This window comes from Cricetulus griseus, chromosome 2, assembly GCF_003668045.3.
Source record: "Cricetulus griseus strain 17A/GY chromosome 2, alternate assembly CriGri-PICRH-1.0, whole genome shotgun sequence".
NCBI classification, from domain to species: Eukaryota; Metazoa; Chordata; class Mammalia; order Rodentia; family Cricetidae; genus Cricetulus; species Cricetulus griseus.
In genome coordinates, this window is record NC_048595.1 from 172,012,986 (window position 1) to 172,036,589 (window position 23,604).

General features: G+C 46.9%; 1 protein-coding gene across 1 annotated transcript; it reads right to left on the reverse strand.

The window, feature by feature from the left end:
• Window positions 1-2,720: 2,720 nt before the first annotated feature.
• On the reverse strand, window positions 2,721-22,049 carry Cidea (cell death inducing DFFA like effector a). Its single transcript, XM_035438716.1, has 6 exons — window positions 21,980-22,049; window positions 21,730-21,834; window positions 11,553-11,725; window positions 10,478-10,624; window positions 4,525-4,706; window positions 2,721-3,545 (listed from the first exon to the last, which is right to left on the reverse strand). The coding sequence occupies exons 1-6, from the start codon at window positions 22,047-22,049 to the stop codon at window positions 3,404-3,406; spliced, it is 819 nt and encodes a 272-aa protein (XP_035294607.1). The 3' UTR covers window positions 2,721-3,403.
• Between the last annotated feature and the right edge of the window lie 1,555 nt (window positions 22,050-23,604).

Consider the following 23,604-nt stretch of genomic DNA (forward strand, 5'->3'; position numbering starts at 1 on the left):
CGGTAACTCCAGTTCCAAGTGATGTGACACCTCTTCTGACCACCATGGGCACCAGGCATGCACATGGTACACAGACATACATGTAGATGAAACAGTCAGATACATAAAATAAAATTTAAAAATTTGGAAAAGAAAAAAAACTTGAAACTCCCAGTTCAGTTCATGAAAAACTTTTCCTTTTTTCTGAATTGTTATTGTAGACACAAAAAAAGTAGTATTTTTCTTGTGCCTCGCCTTATCCATCAGGGACACACAGCCCTTGACAGGGACATCCACATGAGAGGGCTCAGCAATGGCTTGAGTATTGATAGCATCCAATGCCTTGCAGAGTCCACTCCTGCTGGAGCCAACCTAGCCTGCTCCTGCTTCTCTCTGAGATGTAGAAAAACTAGGATTAGAATGAGAAAGTGACATATTGGAAAACATGTCGCCTAATCGGGACCAGAGACAGAGAGCTTCCATAGATAGGGTGATTGTTCCGCTGCCGCCTTCTCAGCTTCAAAGTCTCTTTAAAGAGCACCGTGCAGGCTTTGATGACTAGAACCAACCTTTGTGGCTTCCTCTCAGCAGGTCTTCCTGCCTCTTCTGAGAATTCTGGGAGAAACTGTTCTGTCCAGGGCCAATGATTGACTCGGGGAGCTGTGGACAAAGGCAGACAGACCTGCCACCTGTGGCCCTCCTAGCTGCAAGCCTCTTCTCACAGGGAGGGGGTGGGTGAACAGAGCCCAGTCCTTCCGTAGGTCTCCCTTGGCAGTATCCTCCACAACCCCCGAGCCCTGCCTGCATCCTGAGAGGAAAAGGACAGCTCCCCCTCCCCCTTGCTGGCAACTGAATAGCAGAGCCCGAGAACTGGCTGACTCAACAGGATCAATCTGAAGTGAAAATTCCTTTTTTGGAAGCAGGGCAGTGGCTTCCGAGGAGGGGTGGGATCCTGGGGAAGTGATGCAAGCCCAAGGGGGGGGGGTTGGGGTTGGGGGTGGCAGGCACTGGATTCTGGATTCTGAGGCCTCCCATTCAGGCCACACCCCTTTCCTCCTGGGCTGTCACTTCAGGGGCTGCAGAAGGCGGACACCTTGCTCCTTTTATAGGGTTGAAATCCACAGGGCACGCGTGTGTGTGTGTGTGTGTGTGTGTGTGTGTGTGTGTGTGTGTGTGTGAGAGAGAGAGAGAGAGAGAGAGAGAGAAGAGAGAGAGATCTTGCAAGTCTCCTTCCTCCCCCAGCCTTATCACTTTCTAGAAGTTTCTAAAAGAGCCGAAAACCATCGGGGGGGGGGGGTGGACACCAGTGATACCTGCCTGTCCCTTCACTAGGAAAAACAGCATGTGAGCAAGTTCATTCCCTGCATCCCTTCACCTCATTTCACAGTGGCAGTGGGGTGTGAAGTCCTGCCCAAAACATGGCAGACATAGTGAGGCCTAGGACAGGCTTATGGGGGTGTGGGGCAGGAGGTGGGGGAGGGGGTCTGAACTATACCCGGGAAGGAGGGGGAACTCCTAGTGCTCGTTTCTGTTCATAGTGCTGGGACAGGCAACAGGAATGACACTAGGCCTGTGAGCCACCGTTTTCATTGGCAAAGCCACAGCCAGGGAAACACAACTCAGCAGGACAGGTCTAATAGGAACTGACGCCTCTTCCAGGGCTTGTCCTGTTCACTCAGGGAACAGCATCTCATTGCTCTGACGTCTACTCCGAGCTCTGATGACAGGGTAGAGGAAGACACAGCCAGAGCCTCCCACGCTGGGACTGAGGGTGACACTTGCGTTCCCTTTAAGTAGTGTGGCCCAATGGTAAAGCTACCACCAAAGAAAGAACCAGGTGACAAACAGGTCCCTCACAGGTGCTTTGAGGGCCTATGCCCAGCTGAATATCAGCTAGAACTCAGAGCCAACATGGCTTTTGCTTTGCCTAGTGCTAGGCAGAGCTTGGCTCCTGGCCACAAGCCTTCTCTTGGCACCATGGCAGCACTGGCTTCCAACCCAAGTTTCAACAGTTTTGTTTCTTTCTAAAATCAAGGCTGAGCCTACCCATCCCCCCAAGGTCCCTTCTGTAGATCCTTAAGCTTTAGGGCCTTTGGGGCTCATTAAAAGCCTTGGTGGGGCAGGGGCAGGGATAAGGGTGGCAGGGTAGGGGTGGGGCAGGGTAGGGGTAGGGGTGGGGCAGGAGCATGGCAGGAAAAGATGGCTCAGTGGGTGAGCACTTGCTGTACAAACTTGCAGACCTGGTCTGGATTCTTTACAATCAGCTGTCTCAACCTATGGGTTGTAACCCCCAGGGGGTTACATAGCAGATATCCTGCATATCAAATATTTATACTATGATTCATAACAGTAGCAAGATTACAGTTATGAAGTATCAGTGAAATAATTTTATGGTTGGAGGTCACTACAACATAAGGAACTGCATTAGGAAGGCAGAGAACCGCTGGTTTACATGTAACACGGATCTACAATCCCAGCAGTCCCACAGTCAGATGGAGGTGGAGACAGGAGACTCCCAGAAGCTTGTGCAGAAGCTAGTCTGGCTTGTGCAGCTTTCCAAACAGGGTAGAAGGTGAGGGCTGACCCTCAAGTTGTCTTCTGTCCTCCACACATGTGCCACGGTGCACAAGTTCCTGCATTCACACATATGAACGTGTACACACACACACACACACACACACACACACACACACACACACACACACACACCTAAGAGGAAAAGATACTTTTGAAGGAAAAACTAAACCAAGTAAAACTGTGGCTTGTGTGACAGATCATTCCTTTTGCAGTGAGTACTGATAAAGATTAAACAGCAATGGGGCGGGAACACAGCTCAGGGGTTAAGAGCACTGATTGCTCTTCCTGTGTCCGGACCCAGGGTCTGCCCTAAGCACCCTCATAACTGTCTGTAACTCATCTGGAGAGATTTGATGCCATCTTCTGGCCTTCTGGGGCACTGCATGCACATGGTGCCTAGCCGTGTAACAGGCAACCTTCCCCCACACAAGACAATATAATAAAATTAAAAAGAAACATTAGACTTCAGTGGTACCTATCTTTCTGTCTTTGGTTATTGTTTTTGTTCTGTGTGAAAGTGTGGTCACCTCTGAAGAGACAAACCGTGTGCAAGGAAGCACGGCATGTCCTAAAGTGATTCTTGTGATTGCTTTATTACAATAGGCAAGGATCCACACAGTCTAATTCATATGCATGCTCCTCCCAGACATTGTGCTGTTTGTTAGTCCCATCTGAAGACCCTTGAAAGGCTCCTCTGTGGTCCCCTTCCCCTGCAGGAATCCTGCAGCTGAGCCCTGCACCATGTACCACCAAGTCCCCTTGCTTCCCCTGGCATCCCACAGCCTATAAACGAAGGTAGTACATCTACCAGAAAGGCATACACCTGAGCTCTGGAGCTGTGACCTGTTTACATGAACCAGCCCTTGGCGTTAGGCTTGGGAGATGGCTGTGCTTCCGTATCGGCCAGTACTCGGAGCATGTATGTGCCTGCGTAGACCAGGAACTGTCCTGCTACCTGGGCAGCATAGGACACAAATCGAAGCAGACTCCTGAAACAGAATGAGATAAAAACACATCAGGCTTGCAATCCTGGTCTGGCCAGAATTGGAATGGTGGGAACACCTCACCCCATGCCACTATATTACTAAGCTCCAAGGAAGTAGCAATCACGCTTGAGTTGTGGTATTCGTGAAATGCCACTTTCAGGGCACACAGTGTCTGAATGCTCCCTGGTAGGCTGCCAGTACTATCCAGGTCCAGGGCCACCTATTGGGGTACACAGTCCTCAAAGCCACTTTGCTAGGCACCTGCCTAAGGAGGAACTCATGAGCCCTACAGAGTCTCTGCTGATCCTGAGGGCATGTGTTTACTCTTCGAGGGTTCTAGCAGTCTAGGTGGGTGTGTTGGGCTTGCTGCAGCCATCCCTTAGCTCAAGGTGACAAGACCCGTCAAGCTGAGGAAAGCTGTAGAAAAACACTGGAATTACGATCCTCTGATCTGGCGTGTGGAGGGTAGGTAGCTGGGGTGGTCCAGTGAAGGCACACTGCCCTGTCATAGTCTCTCAAGTCCCTAGACTAAACTAGTGTTATTTCCGACCAAACCAAACAAAAGTGTTCCCTCGAGTTCTTATTCTCTTCCTGGTCCCAGAAGCTTTCACTCCAGCTGTCCTAAGTTCTGGGCAGAACATCCAGGCCAGATTCTATGGCATGGGTGTGCGTGTGTGTGTGTGTGTGTGTGTGTGTGTGTGTGTGTGTGTGTGTGTGTGTGCTGCAAGATACTGAACCTAGAACCTCTAACATGCCAAGCAAGTGCTCTACCACTGGACTATATCCCCAGCTGGACTTTGGCTTTCTGGTATAAGTCTGTGGTCTGATTTAAATTGAAGACTACTGCACCAGAGTACACCTGATCACAAGAGAGGATTCAGCCAGACCTTGTTTGGGGCCCTGGAGTAGAAGACAAGTAAGGAGGAGCCATCTGTGCCACACCTGAGTGTTTCCAGATACCCCTGAATACAGATACTGTTACCTTAACATGGCCTTGGCACTTGTGCATCGGATATCATAGGACACCGAGTACATCTCATACATGGTGGCCTTGATGTTGAGGCAGCCGAGAAAGTCCTTGGGATTCAGCCTATACAGGTCGAAGGTAACCCTGGCTATTCCCGATTTCTTTGGTTGCTTGTAGACTGGGACATACTTACTGCCCTAGAGCAATGAAGAAAGCAAGGGATAGACTTAGGACTGGCATTAGCCAAGACAGTCAAACCACACAACTCTGGGGTTATTGCCAAAGTTAGAGTCTCCTAAATGTTGGCTGTAATTATTCCAGTCATGTTTACAGCAGGCCACCATGTTATAGTACAGCCATGCCTAGACATGCACTCTTCCCTCATCAACTTCCATGTCAGTGACTCAGGATGAGTCGGCTTTGGTTTTAAGAACTTGGTGTGTGACATACAGAGGTGCTCAGGGTCCTGCCTTAGGGGTCTCAGCCTTGCTTGTTTGCTTGAAGCCCTTAAGCTATCCCTTGAGTATCTGAGGACATGGTCAGCCTCCTCTTGTACCTGTCACAAAGCCAGAGAGGAGCAGGAAGCACTGTTTGTGTTTCATTTCATAAGTAGGTTTGATAAGGAAAATGCTGGAACTCTGAGACTCCGGGAATGAGTGGAACAGGCCTCTCTCCAAGTGTCTCCTATTTTCCAGGAACTGCCAATGAGGAAAGATGACTGTGTGGAAACATTAACCACTTATAGAATCACTCTGTCCACCAGGGACACCAGGTGACCCTTCAGGTTGGGAGAGACACACACTCCTAGGTTTGTAGATGACTCTACAGTAGACTCCAAGAGAACAAAGAAGTCCCAAGATGCAAATGGGGATGTGACTGAGCAAGAGAGAACTTGCCTAGCATGTGCAAGGTTCTGGGTTCAATTCAATCTCCAGTCCAGGGGTAGGGGTAGAGGTAGGGTAGGGGCAGGGAGCCAGTCCTGGCTTGTGAGCTGCTTTGCCAAGTGTTTTTTGTTTTTTGTTTTTGTTTTTTCCCACACACACCAGTCCCACTGTATCTAGGGTCAAGCTAAGATGATGCAAGAGTCCCCATGCCTCAGGGACTTTCGGAGTTGGGAGTACTTGGAAACTGAATGTTACATAATGAAAACGATCAAATACATTTGAAATTTAAACATAAAGTCCCATAAAAGTGTGCCAGCCCTTCTTGCTGAAGCCACTGCTGGTGTCCCTCTCTTCTTATTACCCAGATCACAAATGACAGGTGATTCTGGTTGTCACCCAGTGCATCTCTGTATACCAGCTATCCACAATCTGAAAAGGGAACACCATTTAAAAACCCATGTCTAAGTTGAACACAGTGGTTCATGTCTTTATTCCCAACACTTTTGAGGCAGAAGCAGTCAGATCTCTAGGAGTTTGAGGCCAGCCTGCTCTATATAGCAAGCATCAGGACCCCCAGGGCTATGCAAAGAGACCCTTTCTCAAAACAGACAAACGAGTCACGACTAAATTATCACCTCCGCCAGCTCTTCTTCACTGTCTCCCATTGTTTTTGGGCTTTTCAAAGTTTGTAAGTCAAGATGCCCTCACGATGCTAAGTGCAGGGGCCCTCACACCTGGACATGCAGGCTTCTAAGCAGCAGGAAAGGTAGGGCACGACTGGACCCTGCCTTCTTCCAGGGTGGCAGGGAGCATCTCATGGGGTTGTGGAGCCCTTAGACTGAGCAAGGGAGACATCTGGTGGCTGTTTCTTGGTTGAAGATTTTGTTCTAGTGCAAATGGGCCCCAGGATAACTTTCCTGAGGTAAGGTGGCCATCTGTACTCTGAGGGGAAGTCACCATCTCTATCTTACAGGAAAGTGGCTGAGACATTAAGCCAGGCAAGGACTCCAGAATCTTTGACGGGGCTCAGTGGCAGAGCATGAGCTGTGCATATCTGTGAGGGGCTGGGTTCCATCCTCAGCACACCCCCCCCCAAAAGTCAACCCTCAAACCAACCCAGTATTTCAGATCCTCAGCAGCCCTGGGACACAGGAGTCACGATATTCACACTGATAGTATCTCATCATGACTTGGTACTGTGCTACATTTCTTAGGTCCCATTTATCACGAAGAGCTTAAATGTGTTTCCTCTAAATTTACCTCTAAACTCTCATTTGTATAAACCAACAACAAACAACCTTTTCCTTTTGTGTGAATTTCCTATTGCTGCTATAAGTTACCAGAACCTCGGCTTAGAAGTCACATGCTTATGCTCTGCCGGCTCTGGAAGCAGACTGCCACCTAAGACTGCCACCTGTCTTAGCCTGTGGTCCTCCTCTTCCTTTGCATCTGCTCCTAGCTCTTATCCTCCTGGTCTCCCAGCCCATGAGAACCCCATGGTGACACTGGACCCCAGGGAAATGCAGGATGAGCTCTCGGTCTCAAGACACATATCTGCCAAGGGCCTCTGGCCAGGTGAGGCTCTGAGAATGAATGCAGACACTATGGAGGTCACACAGGGGACCACACCTTCCTCAAACAGAAAGCAAAGGGTGGAAGAGCCACTCTGTGAGAGAACATCAAGCCACGGCTAGCTTGTCCCCAGTGACACGCCTTTAATCCCAGCACTCTGGAGGCAGAGGCAGAGGCAGAGGCAGAGGGATCTCTGTGTGTTTGAGGCCAGTCTGGTCTACAGAGTTCCAGGATGGTAAGGGGAAAAGAAGAAAGAGGGAGGAAAAGGGGAAAGAGGAGGAAGAAGAGAAAGAAGAAGACGAAAAAGAAGAAGAAAGAAGAGCCCAAGACTAATCTGTTTTTTTCAGAGGTTTTCTAATTTGCCTAATCTACAGGCCATTCTACCTTACTTACTACCCATGTTAAGGATAGCATTTGAGGAGAATACAAGCATGGTTCTTACAGGGGACCCAGGCTCAGTTCCCAGCACCCACACGGAGGCTCACGACCATCTGTTACTCCGGTTCTAGGAGACCTAAGATTATCTGAAGGTGCCGAGCACACCCATGATGCACATATGATAAACCAAGCTGCCTCCATCTTGGTCTTGGAAACCATCTTATAGCAAAGACAAACTAGGTTTGTTTCTGTTTATGATTAAATCTGTTTTTCTTTTTCCAAGGATTGAGCTATGCCCCTATCTGTAACCTTAAGTATAAATGATTCTGTTCTGCCTTTTCTAGGAAACGGCAACCATGTCTTTGTTTCAGGAAGCTGCTATGACCGACTTATTATACTTATGTTATGTATCTGTAACCCCCATTTGGGAATCCCCTGATCCTGAGCTACAAAAGCCTTATCTTCCCTATGACCAGTGCTGATCTCTCAAACCCCACCTTAGGAGGAGGCAGCCTGAGTACACAGATAAAATTTGCTTTAATTTGACCATGATTGGGGTGGTGGCCTTTCTCCTGGTGTCTGTGGAATTAATACATACATACATGCAGGCAAAACACTTATACATATAAAATAAAATAATCTTAAAAATTATGAGGTACTCATGTGCTGGTGTACATACGCATGTAATAATAAGACAAAACAAAACATTATCTACTGCAGAGGTCCTGCAAGTCTCTTCTGGTTATCCCACTGCCTCCACAGGAGGAAGTTACCTTGGCTGTGCATCTTTCCCAAGAACACTATATTGTTAATTTTGCATCGTTTTGAGCTGTCTAGAAATGGTTTAATGCAGAGGTTCTCACGGTGTGGTCTGGAGATGGAGGATCAAGCTTAAGATCTCTCGTGGGTTAAAACTGTTTTCATGCCGAGCCGAGTGTTGGTGGCACACACCTTTAATCCCAGCATTTGGGAGGTAGAGGCAGGCGGATCTCTGTGAGTTCGAGGGCAGCCTGGTCTCCAGAGTGAGTGCCGGGATAGGCTCCAAAGCTACACAGAGAAACCCTGTAAAAAAAAAAAAAAAAAAAAAAACAACAACAACAACAAAACAACAACAACAAAAAACTGAATCTGAGTCCCCTGCAAGAGCAGCAAATGCTCTTAATTGCCAAACCATCTCTCCAGCCCCATACCTGAGAATTCAAGTGTCTCCTATACATTAAAGATCTTTGCAAAAATATAAAATTATAATTCCTTGCTTTTGTTTTGGAGAGTGGTCATTTAAGAAAATATTTTCTTCTTTTCTGTTTTCTTTTCTTTTCTTTTCTTTTCTTTTCTTTTTTTTTTTTTTTTGAGACAGGGTTTCTCTGTATAGACTTGGCTGTCCTGGAACTTGCTCTGTAGAGCAGGCTGGCCTTGAACTCACAGAGATCAGCCAGCTCTGCCTCTGGAGTACTAGGATTAAAGGTATGGGCCACCACTATCTGTCAAAAATGTTTTCTTATTAAAATATGTAGTTCAAGCTAACCTTCACTTAGTTACTTCTAATCAATACATATCTTTTAATTTCTCAATTTTAATTTTGGCAATTGGAAATATCTGTATGTATGGCTTATAGTTTCTCAACCTTGGCACAAATGACATTTGTTTCAAAGGCTATGCATTGCAGTTTCCATACTAGGCAGTGACAGCTGTGTCCTCTACCCCAGTTTATCATTCTAAACTGTCTTTAGATATTAATACATGGCTCCTGAGGGCAAAATATCCCCAGGTAAGAAACTTTGACTGACAGGTATTTGTTGACTGTATTGGTGTAATCTATGCTAACAAAAGGTACTTGGAGTCTTAACTACTTTTCATAAATCCTGGGATGAAAAAGCTTGAAGGTAGGTTGCCTAATGCACTATTCTCACTCAGCACAGTCATGGAATTTACTCAGACAATGCCTTGTATCTGCACTTCATGTGTCTTCAAGGTTAAAGAGCGTTTTAATCAGTAAGTATGCAGCAGGATGTCAACTTATGTGAGCTGAATGGACGTACGGTGATGGCTGGATGTACATCTCCACCCTGCTGCAATGGACGTGAGGTTTGTTGCCAATATTTACCATCACTCACGAGTGGGACACGAGAAGTCTGATACGCATCAGCTTTATAGTGTTAGTGTGTTCTAGGGCCATGTGCACAGGCATGGATCTGTGTTCCTAGGTCACAGACTGTGTTTCAACTCTGTTGTTTTAAATATCTGTCTGTAGGAGGGGAGGGAGACTTATCCTATGTCTCAAAGATGGAAGAAGAAAATCATGGGGCTCCATTCCCTCTTTGCTCACTGCACTCTCTGACTCCAATATGTGTGGTTTTGCCGCCCTGCTTGCTCCTGCAAGGGTGTGCTGCCTCAGTGAGCAGGCAGAATTGATCGTGGACTGGACCCTCCCAAATGGTGAAACAAAATAAACCTTTCTCCTAAATTAATTGTCTCAAGTATTTTATTAAAATGACAGAAGGCACACACACACACACACACACACACACACACACACACACACACACACAGAGAGAGAGAGAGAGAGAGAGAGAGAGAGAGAGAGAGAGAGAGAGAGAGATGACCTGGCCATGCTAGCTTGCCCAGCTTCCTAAGAATAAAGTCAGTCAACAGTTACAAGTTCAGATGTACTGATCTGCCTCAGCCAGCTCATTGGCCAAAGCTTATGCTTTAAAATGATTTGTTTTGTGGGCCGGGCATTGGTGGTGCATGCCTTTAATGCCAGCACTTGGGAGGCAGAGGCAGGTGGATTTCTGTGAGTTTGAGGCCAGCCTGGTCTCTAGAGTGAGTGCCAGGATAGGCTCCAAAGCTACACAGAGAAACCCTGTCTCAAAAAACCAAAACAAACAAACAAACAAATAAAATGATTTGTTTTGAATAATACAGTCTAAATTCATAGACATTTAATTTTCTAGAAACACTCAAGAATCCTTTTAAGGATTTAGGCTTAAATCCTTTAGGATTGAGGCTGTAGCCAGGAGGTGAGTACATAAAGAGTATGATCAGGACATGGCTCAGTCAACACTAAACTACACAGTGCACCTGTGGGTAGAACACCTACCTAGTTGTTGTTTGCATAGCAAGGCTATACTTACCGGTGTCCATTTCTGTCCCTTTTCCAAGATCATGAAATGCGTGTTGTCCCTTAAGGTCTGAAAGAACTCCTCTGTGTCCACCACGGTACCATCCTCCTCCAGTACCAGTGTGACCAGGCTAGCTGTGATGACCAGGACATCCAGAGTCTAGGTTTGCAAGGAAGCAGAGGTACAGGGTGAAGGGAGCTATTCTCATGGGACCATCAGTGACATTTATGTTAGGGTTTCAGGAGGGCTGTCTGTCTGTCTGTCTGTCTGTCTGTCTGTCTGTCTGTCTGGGATAAAGCTATAGAGGAGAAGAAACCCATTGGCTGGTGTTTATGATTCAGCCTTCACTCAGAAAAACAAATCAAGATTTTAACTGGACCTTTCTCTTCCTAAGGAATGAGATAGTGATCTGTTGCAAATTTACAATTTCTATGATTGCCTATTGAGTGCTAAGCAGATGACCCTGCACGTCTTATACTTCAAGCCTGTGCCTTGTGCAGCTGCAGAGGCTGCAAGCTAGATGCCCATTTCTCATCTCTGTAGCACCTCTGAGTGATGCTTCTCTGGGAGTCTATGCTGCTTCCTTGTCTGAGAGCACTGTTTTAGCATGAGGGCTACCTATCCTAGTCAGCTTTCCCAGGTCTCTATTTCTCCCTTATCAAAGAAGGAAAATAATTCGTTCAGTTGCTGGATGCTGTTAAGGCATTCATGCCAGGCCCCCAGGCTTTCATGATGCAGAGATGCAGTGGCACTTGGAGGACTTAGACCCATCTTTCATCTACCTGTTAATTTCCCTCAAGGCCCTGAAACCTAGAGAGGGACTGATGAGTTTGATATTGTCCCTTCCTCTTTCTCCCTCCCTCCCTCCCTTCCTTCCTTCCCTCCTTTCTTTGTCTCCTTCCCCATCCCTTTCTTTGAGACAGGCTCTCTCCATGTAGTCCTAACTGTCCTTGAACTTGCCTTGTAGACCAGGCTGGCCTCCAACTCAGAGATCTGCCTGCTCTTTCCTCCGGAGTGCTGGGATTAAAGGAATGTGCCATCACTACCCAGCTGTGATATGCTGTCTTTCTTGACTCCTGTGCCTTACCTTGCTGATAAGCTCCTGCAGGCTGCTGGCCATCACCCCACGCCGGCTGCTTCGGTCATGGTTTGAGACCCTAAAAGGGCGAGCTGGGTGCATGAGGGGCATCAGCAGGGCCTTCTTAGTCTGCGATCCCATATATGTCAGGGGCCTAGGAAGGAGGTGCAGAGGAGAACCATCTTCACACAAGGGTTTTTAAGAAGAGGCTTGAGACAGAAGCAAATAATGCAGTTTTAATATTTGCATCTAAAAGAAACACACTGCCCAGGAATTACTAAATGTCACACACATCCATACCTCCAAGGGGCAGGCAAGTAACACATCAATTTAGCACATCCAGAGCTATCCTGGGGTTAGTTGTCAGCCCCTCTCCAAATTATATTCTGCAATACGGATTCAAAAAAATGTTAGATTTATTTATTTTATGTGCATGAGTAATGTGTGTCTGGTACCTGTGGAGTTTAGAAGAGTGCATTGGATTCCTTGGAACTGGAGTTATAGGTGGTTGGGAACACTTCGGAGGTGCTGGGAATAGAATCTGGGTCCACTGCAAGAGCAATACATGCTCCTAACCCCTGAACCATCTCTCCAGCCCCCGAATATATACTTATTTTGTTTATTATTAGTCTGTATGTATCTGCATTTACATGGAGGGTACACATCCTGCAGTGTGTGAGTGGAAGGCAGAGGGCAGCTTCATGGAGGTGGTCCTCACCTTCACTTCTGTGTGGATTTTGGGGATCAAATACAGGTTGCAAGCTTGTGAAGCAGGAGCCTTCACCCACTGAGCCATCTCAGTAGACTGCCAGGCCGGTTTTAGAACTAAAAATTCAAGAAAATGATTTCTAGTGACTACAAAGTAGCTAAGCCACTTTAGAGAGTTGGTACGGACAGAAAAACACACAGTTACATGTTTGTGTAATACTGGCTCAGGAGTTCATTTAAAAGCCAAATACTGGTCAAGGTAGCAGTCAGTTCAGGATGTTACTTTGTTTTATTTTTAGTGTAGGGGTTGGAAATTCCGGGCTGTGTGCTTGCTAGGCAAGTGCCCTGCCACTGAGCTAACTCCTATGGCCTCAGCCAAGGTTTTGGGATCAGGATAAACAGAACTACCTTCATAAATGTCTTGGAAGAACAGAAAGGGAAAACTCAAGGTCCCAAGTCATGTGAAATCTTGTATGTAGTTTTAATTCTTTGGAAAATGTGGGGTTATACTCCTTCCGCTAAGCTAGGTTAAAGCATGTAAAATAGCTTGCACTCAGAATATTCTTTTCACATGTACTGACAGAAATGATAAATATAAGTTAGTATTCTCTTTTCTAAGCAAAGACTAAGCCATAGACTCGAATGGACACAAATCTTTACTAATTCTATTTTAGACAATGTACACGGAAATCACACCAGCATGGACCAGGGAAGGAATTACAGCAACATCAAAACAACATTTTCTGAGGAAAACAGCCCAATCCTCCATTATTCAATTTTTTTGTTTATGGGAAACTACAAAAAGTAGTACCGAGGATTAGTGAGAAAGAATGAAGATGACTACTTTTTTTTTAAGATTTATTTTTATTTATTATGTATACAGTGTTCTGCCTGCAGGCCAGAAGGCACCAGGTCTCATAATAGATGGTTGTGAGCCTCCATGTGGTTGCTGGGAATTGAACTCAGGACCTCTGATAGAGCAAGCAGTGCTCTTAACCTCTGAGCTGTCTCTCCAGCCCGATGACTACTTTTTTAGTAGTCACCTAGGAAAAGTAAGTTTTGTTTTATTTGGCCTGAATATTTATTTAAACTTTCCAAGTTTGATGGGATTGTTTCTGTTTTTGTTGTTTTGAGTCAGGTTGTCACTTAGCCTCCGTCAGCCTTCAATTCCCTATGTATCAGAGGAAGAACCTAAGCCTCTGATTCAGCGGCAGGCACCCAGCATTACTCTTCCCAGGTCAGTTAGGTGCTGTGGCTAAGTAAGTTATGTATAAACAAAGTCTGCATGTTAGTCGACACAGGGTGCTCTGATCGCTGTGAAATAATTAAAACTGCCTCTGACAAACCACTACATGTTCTGAAACAACAAGCAAGGCTGTATTTAACAAACTAGAAAAATAATCCTGGGGTGGGAAGCATTAAGACACTACCTACACTAGGTGGTGGTGGCGCACGCTTTAATCCCAGCACTCAGAGGCAGAGGCAGGTAGATCTCTATGAGTTTGAGGCCAGCCTGGTCTATAGAGTGAGTTCCAGGACAGCCAGGACTGTAACATAGAGAAAACCTATCTTGAAAAAGAAAAAAAAAAGACATTACCTAAAATAATGACACCTGGGTAACAGGTGAGCTATTGACCCTCAGTGGTTAAGCCTGTGTGGAGAGCAGGTGAGCAACACATAAGGAGCTATAATCCAGGCCTGTGGGCTTTTTTCATTTAGGAGCAGACCCATAAAGACCTTATTCGAAGGAGCTGGAGAGATGGCTCACAGGTTAAGAGCACTGGCTTCTCTTTTGGAGAACCTGGTTTTCATTCTCAGCAACCCCATTGTGGTTTACAACTGTAACTCCAGTTCCAGGGGGATCTTCTGCCCTCTTCTGGCACCTGTGGGCACTGCATGCATGTGGTACATCACACACACACACACACACACACACACACACACACACACAGAGAGAGAGAGAGAGAGAGAGAGGGGGGAGAGAGAGAGAGAGAGAGAGAGAGAGAGAGAGAGAGAGAGAGAGAGACTTTTTTCGGGAGGCAGGGTTGCTCTATGGTTTTGGAGGCTGTCCTGACACTCACTCTGTAGACCAGGCTGGTCTCGAACTCAGAGAGACTGCCTTTGCCTCCCTGAGTGCTGGGATTAAAGGCATGTGCCACCACCACCAGCCAGGGACTTTTCTACACTTTTTAATAATCTATTTTTATTTTATGTGCATTGGTGCTTTGCCTTCATGTATGTCTGTGTGAGGGTGTCAAAAGTCCTGGAACTGGAGTTACAGACAGTTGTGAGTCACCATGTGGGTGCTGGGAATTGAGCCCGGATCCTCTGGAAGAGCAGTCAGTGCTCTTAACTGCTGAACCATCTCTCCAGCCCCATTTATTTATTTATTTATTTATTTATTTATTTATTTATTTATTTTCCAAGACAGGGTCTCTCTATGTAGTCCTGGCTGTCCTGGAACTTGCTTTGTAGACCAGGTTGGCCTCAAACTCACTCTGCCTGCCTCTGCCTCCTGAGTCATGCACCCCGATGCCCAGCCTATTTTTGTTGTTTTTAATTAGGTGTAGGACTGCATATTGGCATGTGGGTACGTGCATGTGAGTGCAGATGCCAGCGGAGGCTGGAGGCTCAAATGCCCTGGAACTGAAATTACAAATGGTTGTGAGCCTCCAGATGCAGGTTTGCATTCATATGCTCAATTTCTTCCCCTTTCTGGTGTGCAAAATGGCTGAACAATTTGTTTCCCATGGGGCTGTACTGAGGGGAATGAGATAGACCAAAGGGTCTCAGACCTGGGCTTCCCATTGGAATGACCTTGGAACCTGACCTAGATGGGCCCAGCCAGCACAGACAGCGGTGGCCCTGGCATATGACTCCTGAACTTCTGCCTTAATTCAGAGGAGTTACACCAGGTTTCTGTTACACAACCCAAAGAACAAGATGATCACATAAGGCGGAGCTAACACTAGGGCAGAACTCATGCAAGGCTGTCACACCTGGTGACTTGGAAGGTAGGGGTTGGACTAGCTATGTTTATGCTACACATAGATTTGAGAACCCTAGCTTTGTTCTCAACCTACTTGTACTGTGAAACTTTAACCAGCTGGTTGAGTTCTCATGGGGAAGACAGACAGAAGAGCTCTACATCTGGCCAACACCTGTGTGCATTAACAGACTACCAAGAAACTTGTAAGTCATAGTCATGAGTTAGTGACTCAGGGACAGTGGCAGTGGAGAAGGTCATTAAGCAGTGCTAGGTTGGATTTTGAATGTAGACCCACATGTGGGGGAGTGGCTTTTGAAACCAGGGTCTCACTATGTACCTCAGGCTGACCAGGAACTCCTGACCTCCCGATTCAGGCTCCTGTGTGCTACAATTGCAGGCCAATGTCACCACACCTGACACTCTGTCCACAGCTTTCTTATATTGGGGTCTGCCCCACCTGATTCTATCCCTCCCACAGGAAAGTCTGAACCTCCCTGTGGAGACAAATCTATCTCCTACTCCTGAGTAAAAGGCCATTGCTATTACCCATGAGGCCTCTGGAAGTTGCTCACAGAGCCCAGGGTCTGCCGGGGCATTTCTCTCCCACCTGCATGACATTTGTTTGCTGAGTCAAAAGCAAGGCATGACGAAGTCAGAGACACAAAAGAGCAAATGCCTAGTCTAACTACTAGCAGTGGATGGCACATCTTTGGCCTAGTTACCTGAGCCCAGATCTCTCCAAGCACCCCTCTACACTCTAGTAGTAATTTGACCCAGCTGAAGAGCTCAGAAGTCCCCATTGTCTTTCCCCATCTGACAAGATAAGGGCTGGCAATCACCTTGACCCTCGCTGCCTTTACCTGCCCTCAAGGAAGTCTTGGCTAGGAAAGAACAGTGGATCTTTTGTTCTTAGCCTACTATTTCCTAACCTCATTGCTGGTGATAAGTCTCATGGAACACACACACACACACACACACACACACACACACACACACCATGGAAACCAAATTCTACCATTTTAGTCAAGGGTGAGCACCTTAATGCGTCAGATTATAAAATAGCAGGCTTAGTTGGCACAACAAATAATAAGTTGGCAGATCCTTAGGGCTCAACTGTAACCTAGCCTAGTCTAACCCATGAGCCCTAGGTCCTAAAGGGAGACCCTGTTTCAACTGTGTCTCTATCAAATTAAGACTATTTTATGAGACATGAAGGGGTTAAATGAACTTTTATGTACACTAAACTTGCTTCACAACCATGTATAAGTACAGACTGCTCCAACCATATGATCATTTGGGCCAAGCTGCTAAATGAACAAAGGCAAGGTATTAATGAAGAGCATGTAACTCCTACTCACTTTGTTCCATAGGAAAGACAGAATACTTTACAGCTGGTCACTGGCACATTGCTGAAAGTGGGATTTCTATCCCCACCCCCCAATATTCTGACTTGTCTAAGTAAAGACAGGCTGCCTGAAGAGTTTAGGGTGTGGCTTAGTTAACAAAGTATAAGGCCCTGGATCCAGTCTTCCTTTCTCAATGCTTCCCCAAAAGCAAAACAGCAAGACCACAGAGAAACCTCAAAATTCTGCCTTTAACCATCTCATCGGAGAAAACTGTGGCTCCTGAATTCCTTGGAATACGGGTGCAAACAGTTCTATGAAACAGGAAGGGAAGTAACCCATTGAAGGAAAAATAATAAGGAAACAGGGCGTTTAAGGAAGCAGGTTGTTTAGTGGAAATCAAGGCAATAGTAGAAATCAGGCTTCATAGAATATTCTAGAAAACTATCAAAATCAGCTCTTCCAGAAGAGCAGAGTCAAGCAAGAAGCCATAGATAGACAGTCCACATGGACTTTTCTCCAATGAGATGACTAACCCTCCCACATACATACATCTACACACCAAGGGAAAAGACCCAAAACAAGATCAAAATCTCCACACTTCAACATCAAGGCATGACTACTTGGGACCTCATCTTAGTGACCTACATGTCTTACACAGGAGCCTCATTCTCATGATCCAATGTGCCTGAATAAGATTAGTCTCAAGGGGAAATAAAATGCATGTTGTAAAATTTATTGCTCTACAAGATAATGAAATGTCCACTAGATTTGAACCCCATATAAAGGGCCCTACAATAAGGAATTTCTCCATAACTCCGATGACAGTCTATTCCCTCTCAGCCTCCTGGGAGTGACCTGCAGCTTATTTGTAGTGTATTTCAACTAATCCCCTCTGTCCTTTGTACCTTTGATAAATTCTTTAACCACCTGAACCACTGACCTTGCCTGCCATTCCATATGAAACCCCCCTCCCACCATGTCTATAAAATCTTTCTGAATACTTCCTACAGGCTGATATTTATCCTGAAAGTTCTGGGGGAAAGGCCCTAGAACTAGGTCTTGGAGAGAAAGACAGTTGTCTCTCAGTATCCTCAGGGGGTAAGTTTCAGGAGCTCAATATCCCCAAATCCACAGATGCTCCAGCCCCTTATAAAAGATGTTTGTAGGAACCTTCACACATACCAAACACAATGTAAATAGCTGCTTTACTCTATAACAGAGCAGGGAAGGAAAAGACCAAGTCTGCACAGGTGCAATTGAAAAATACAGCTATTTTCAAGAGCCAGAGATAGTGGTACATATCTGCACCCTCAGGTGGTATATATCTGCAGATAGTATAAAATGACTGCACTCACCTGAAGAGGCAGAAGCAGGCAGATCACAAGTTAGAGACCAGCCTGGGCTACATAGGGAAATCTAGTCTTAGCATCAAGAAAAGCAACCAACCAACCCCCTCTCCAAACAAAATCAATCAATCAATCACCTATTTTTTCCCCTTGCGGTTGGTTGAATCCTTGGAGGCAGATGCCATGGGTGTGGAGGCCAGCGGTACTGTGGTGTTATTAGGGATAGAAGTTATTTACGGATCAGCCATAGCTGCTGTGTGTTTCACTGTTATCCAGAAAACAAGGAATGCATACGAGGGATGTAAGGAGCAGAACTTCATCAGTCAAACCTCGGAGGAGCAATAATATGTGAGAACATTAAGGTAGGCAATGGTGAGGTCAGACACTGGCAAGTAGAGAGAGGTGAGGATTGAGAAGTGCCCATTAGACTTAGTAAGGGGCTTAGACTTAGGCACTGTGGGGTAGCATCCAAGATTAGCAGGGCCCAATGCCAAGTGTCAGCAAAATTAGGGTTCCGATCACAAAGTTCCTACATGGCTCCTTGTAGGTAGCACACACAGTTGGAACATGCCTACCTAGAAGTCTGAACACGGGTGGCTTGACCCCTGTGATTTAACAGAATGTTTGGTAGAAAGGGTCTTTGAACATTTTGCAACATTATTCTAAAAGGAGGTTTGGTTCTAGAAACAGAAACCTGGGAGAGTTGCTTGTAGCAAACTTGTTATCTTTCTGGTGTGCAAAATGGCTGACTTCAGTCTAGATTCTGAACTGGAAGAGCAGTTGTACAAAACCAAGTCCCTTATAAAAGGGAAAATATTCTAATTCTTTTTTTAAAGATTTATTTATTTATTATGTATACAGGGTTCTGCCTGAATGTATACCTGCAGGCCAGAAGACGGCGCCAGAACTCATTACGGATGGTTGTGAGGCAACATATGGTTGCTGAGAATTGAACTCAGGACCTCTAAAAAAGCAGCCAGTGCTCTTAATCGTTGAGCCATCTCTCCAGCCCTCTAATTCTTTTTTGAGTGATACTGGAGATGGAGCCCCTGCTCTCAGTCTTGCTAGGCACTCACTGTACCTCTGACAGCACCCAGCCACAGAAGATCTAAATAATTATAAATTCTCGTTTTGTCCTTTCAGGGTAAATATCAGCTTTGTAACAACTTCAGTTTGGCCAAAGTAGATCGTGACCATGATAATAACACCTACAAATATCCAGAGTTTTGCTAGAAGATTCCAGGCTTCTTTCCTTATTACCATGGTCTCCATTGGTTACGACATGTCAACAAGTTCTTTAAGAATGTGTCAATAGGGACTGGAGAGATGACTGGACAGTTAAGAGTGCATACCGTTCTTGAGAAGGGGTTCCCAGCACGCACATCAGGTGGGCTCACAACTATTTGTCAGTCCAGCTCCAGGGGCTCCCAAACATCTCTTGTCCTCTTCAGGCCTTCAGCGCACTTATAGCACACATGTATTCACACAAATGCGCACAAATTTTTAAAAAATTGTTCAAAATGAATTTGTACTTTGTGTGAAAGTGGTGTGTGTTCAGGTAACTGTGAGCACACACACAGGCTGAAGAGGGATACTGGGTACCCTGCTTTATCAGTCTCTTTGCTTTATTCCTTTGACACAGGTCTTCTGCTGAGGCTGGAGCTAGGCTGGTGGTCAGTGAGCCCTTCATCCTCCTGTCTCTGTTTCCCACAGGGCTGGGATTCTGTGTGCCTGTGATCATGCTGGACTTTACATCAGGGTGCTGGGGTCTCAATCCAGGTCTTGGTGCTTATGCAGTAAGCACTCCTCCTACCCACAAGCTATTTCCCCTGCTTCATAATTGTTTACAAGAATCCCCTGTCTCCCATCTCTGCCCAGGGCTTCCTCCACATCCTCAGAACTAGTATCTAACTTTTTCATAAGGTGTCTATTGATAAAGTTACCTCCCTGGGAGAATCCAGTTTTAACCAATGAATGGCAACTACCATGTACAGTGCTGGGTTCACTGAAAGGAAGCAGAAACACAGTAAGACCACAAAGAACAAACAGTGGACCTTGCCTGTGGCTCTTTAGCCTGGGCAGGATTTTAAGGAAGGGAGGGGAAGGGGGAAAAATCTTCCCCTCCAGCAAATATTATAGGTTGTTTTCTTCCAGTTTGGGTTGGAATTAGGTCATGATAAGTGACCAGACCAGGCTTGTCTGGAAGTAGGTAGATTATTTTGAGAACTGAAGCAAGCCTGTCACTAACAAAAAGGCATGAGATCCTGGGATTTGCCAGGCTGGAATGGAGGGTGCCACAAATCATATATTCTATAGTGTTTTCATTTTTGGAGTCACTTCCATCTCACATATGAAACCATGGAGACATCACCCAGATACATTTTGGACTTCAGTGAGCTGTTGCATGGTTAGACACAATGGTAAGCTCTACCTTCATGCCTCCTACAAAGGCCAACTGACAACTGCTAGCATCCATAAACCTCAGCCCTTGAAGAAAACCACAGAGCCACCACTCCTGTCCTTGAGTTTGAAAGTGTTGGTGAGGCAGTGTTGGTGAAGGTGGCAAGAGACACCCTGGAGCAGTGTGGGCAGCAGGACAAGGGGGATGGGGAGAAATATGGTTTCCCAGAACAAGCAGAGACAGGAGTGGAGGAAACTGGGGGAGCTAAACAGGAGGGCTGGGCGGGGGAGGCTGCAGGTAGAATTAAGAAACCTGTAAAGAGCTGCTCTCACCCTGTGAAGTTGCCCCATGATCCTCCCCGTCTAAACATCCATATTCCTCCCACACATCTTTTGCCAATGACAGCCAGAAAGCAGTATTATTTGGGAATCCCTCAATCCCTAAAGTCAAGGCTTTTATTTGTTCCATGAGGAAGCAGGTGCCATCCCTGAAGACCATCCATTTCATTTTGGTAGATACTTTTTGAACATGGTGAATAGACACACAGTTTCCCGGTGGCCTTGTCTCACAAGCTGCTGGAGCACCCACATTTCTCTGCAAGAGGTACAAAGTGAGCTCTGTCTCCGTGGGGCCTGTATTTTATGCATGTGGACTTCTTCATCCTTTGCAGTACTTTCAGCATTTTTAGAGAGACAAGATTTGTTTAACCTGTTCTGTAGAGTCATCACTGCCATGCAGCTGGTCTTGATGCTGAAAGCCAGTCATCTAGACTAAAGAACCAGAGGCAGGAGGATTATGAGTTCGAGACCAGCCTGGACTATATAGCTAGTTCTAAGCTAGGCTGGGCCATAATGGGAGACCATGTGTGTCTGCCAGTCATTTTTTCCTCTGTCTCTTTGTTTCTAATTCCTTCTCTCTGTGTGTTATTCTCTATCTCTATTTCTCTCATCCTCACTGTCTCTCATTCCCTGTCTCTCTCTCCACATCTCTGTCTCAGTGTCTCTTTAGGTCTCTGTCTCTTTCTTACACAGACACTCAAATGTTCTATCAGCATTTGGAGATAAACCGAAGGGGAGTGATGCCAATGACTTGAGCAAGGCCTAGATGTGGGGTTGGCTGGGAGCCAAAACTGCCCACACAAACTTGGGTGAGCCCAGCCTCTCCTGGGTAGGTAGAGTCTGCACTACCTACCAAATCCCCTCGCCCCCCCCCCCCGCCCCAACTTGGTTCTCAGTCCCAGGGCCTGGAGAAGCCCTGTCGCCCCAGCATAGACACATTGTCAGGGTTTGTAGCTATAGTCTGTAGGAGCTACAAAAGATGCAGCCACCCCCGTACGCTCACCACTGTCACTTGTTTCTCGGACTCCCACGCACCTCAGGAGCGCCCCACAGGGCACCTGCGACCCTCTGCGGGAGGAACCTCGGGGCTGCTAGGCAGGGAGTGCTGGCTGGCGAGGGTGGTGACAGGGTAGTGCGGTAGGGACTTGTAGGGGGATCACAGCCTTGTAGGGGGAGCAGCGGAGGTCAGGGACGGATGGGGTGTGCGAGGGAGGAGGAGCTCCGGGTTCAAAAGAACGCACAGGGGAGAGAGTGACTTGGGACGCGGGAGGACCCAGGGAGCAGAGGAAATGGAGACAAATGGGGTACCCCGGGCGCAGTGGGGTGAGGGTGACACTCGCCTGATGAGGGCTCCCGCGTAGTCCCTGGCGGTCTCCATTGGCGCGGGTCGTCCAGTCGTCCCCAGGCCTGGCCTCTTAAAGTACTGCCCTGTCCGCCCCGCCCCACAGGGACGTGACCTGAACCGGCCCGGACCTTGGCGACAGGCAGCGCTTCTGCGAGCAGCAAACAGTCTGGCTCCCACGCCTGGGTTCCGGGGCCACGCCCCTTCGTGGGCAAACGGTACCTAGGGCCCTGGAACCCCAAGATTTGGTGGTGTTGGTGGCTATTGTCTGTTTGTCTTTCTCTTCTGGAGGCTGGAGTAGCTGATGAAGTTAGCAATGTCAGCGGCATCGCTTGACAGTGGAAAAGCAGGTGTGCGTGGGGCGAGCGGAGGGCCCGAACCCGCTGTCTTCACGCTGGAGTCTCCAGCGCCCGACTCCGGGCTGGGCAGCTTGCCAGCGACTTCCCGGGGACAGGGGGAGGTTGTCGGGGATACTTGGAAGCGTAGACCTTCGGGTTCTCAGAGGTCCCAGGGCTTCCCTGTGGGTAAGCGGAGGGAGTGGAGGAAGCATCCGGCTGGCACCATTCGTTACTAGAGTTATAAGTTCGCTTCTGGGAAGGAAAGCTCAAAATTGATTAGGCCGGGGGCGGGAGGGGGGTTGTGCTCGCAGTGAGCACAGCCTGCCCCCATGCTACTCAAGGAGCCAAGTGGATGGGCATGCTCCAGAGCTCCGCTACAAAGTTGAAGACTTTCTTGGCAAGCTGTAAATTCTGGAACAGGGAGTGGCTGGAAACTCCTTTCTGCTCACCGTCGCTGGTCAGGAGCTTGTGTTCCAGGCGTGATCACTAGCCCTCTACTTCAGTAGGTCTCCCTGGAGCAAAGACTGCTCCTTCTTCGGGGGTGGGAGGTTGTCATCGGTGTCAACAAATCTCACCTGACCAGCAGGAAAATAGAAGCCAAGAGCAATTTCCCGTGAACGCCCTGCAAGAGACTCACTGAGCTATGGGGCTGGACAAAGCCACCCGAGGTCATTAGCTCACCCTCCCACTGATACCTCACTTAGGAGATCAGACAATGAGACCAATCAATTCAAATCACCTTTATGAAAATGCCTTACTGTAGAGAAATTCTAATGTCCAGATGCACAGGGTATCGGAGTGAACGTCTGACCAGCCAGATTCAGCGCCCCCAGCACTCTGATGTCTTTGTTTAAATACCTTCGATTTAAATTCTTAGACTCTCTCCGTTCCTCCCTCCCCACACCCTCTGTAGCCCAGGCTGGCCTCTAGTTTACAGATAGAGATCCTCCGGCCTCTGTCTCCTCAGTGCTGTGCTTAAAGGTTTATGTCACTACTCCCAGCAAACTTACATTTCTTTTACTTTTTGAAATTTAGTTTTATTGAGCTATAAATTTTTCCCACTCCCCTTCCACCCTCCCTCCTGCCTCCCCCATGCTCCCAATTTACTCAGGAGATCTTGTCTTTTTCCTTTTCCTAGGTGGATTCATGTATGTCTTTCTTACAGTCCTCTTTGTTACCTAGGTTCTCTGGGATTGTGGCCTGTAGGCTGGTTATCCTTTGCTTTATGTCTAATATCCACTTATGAGTGAGTA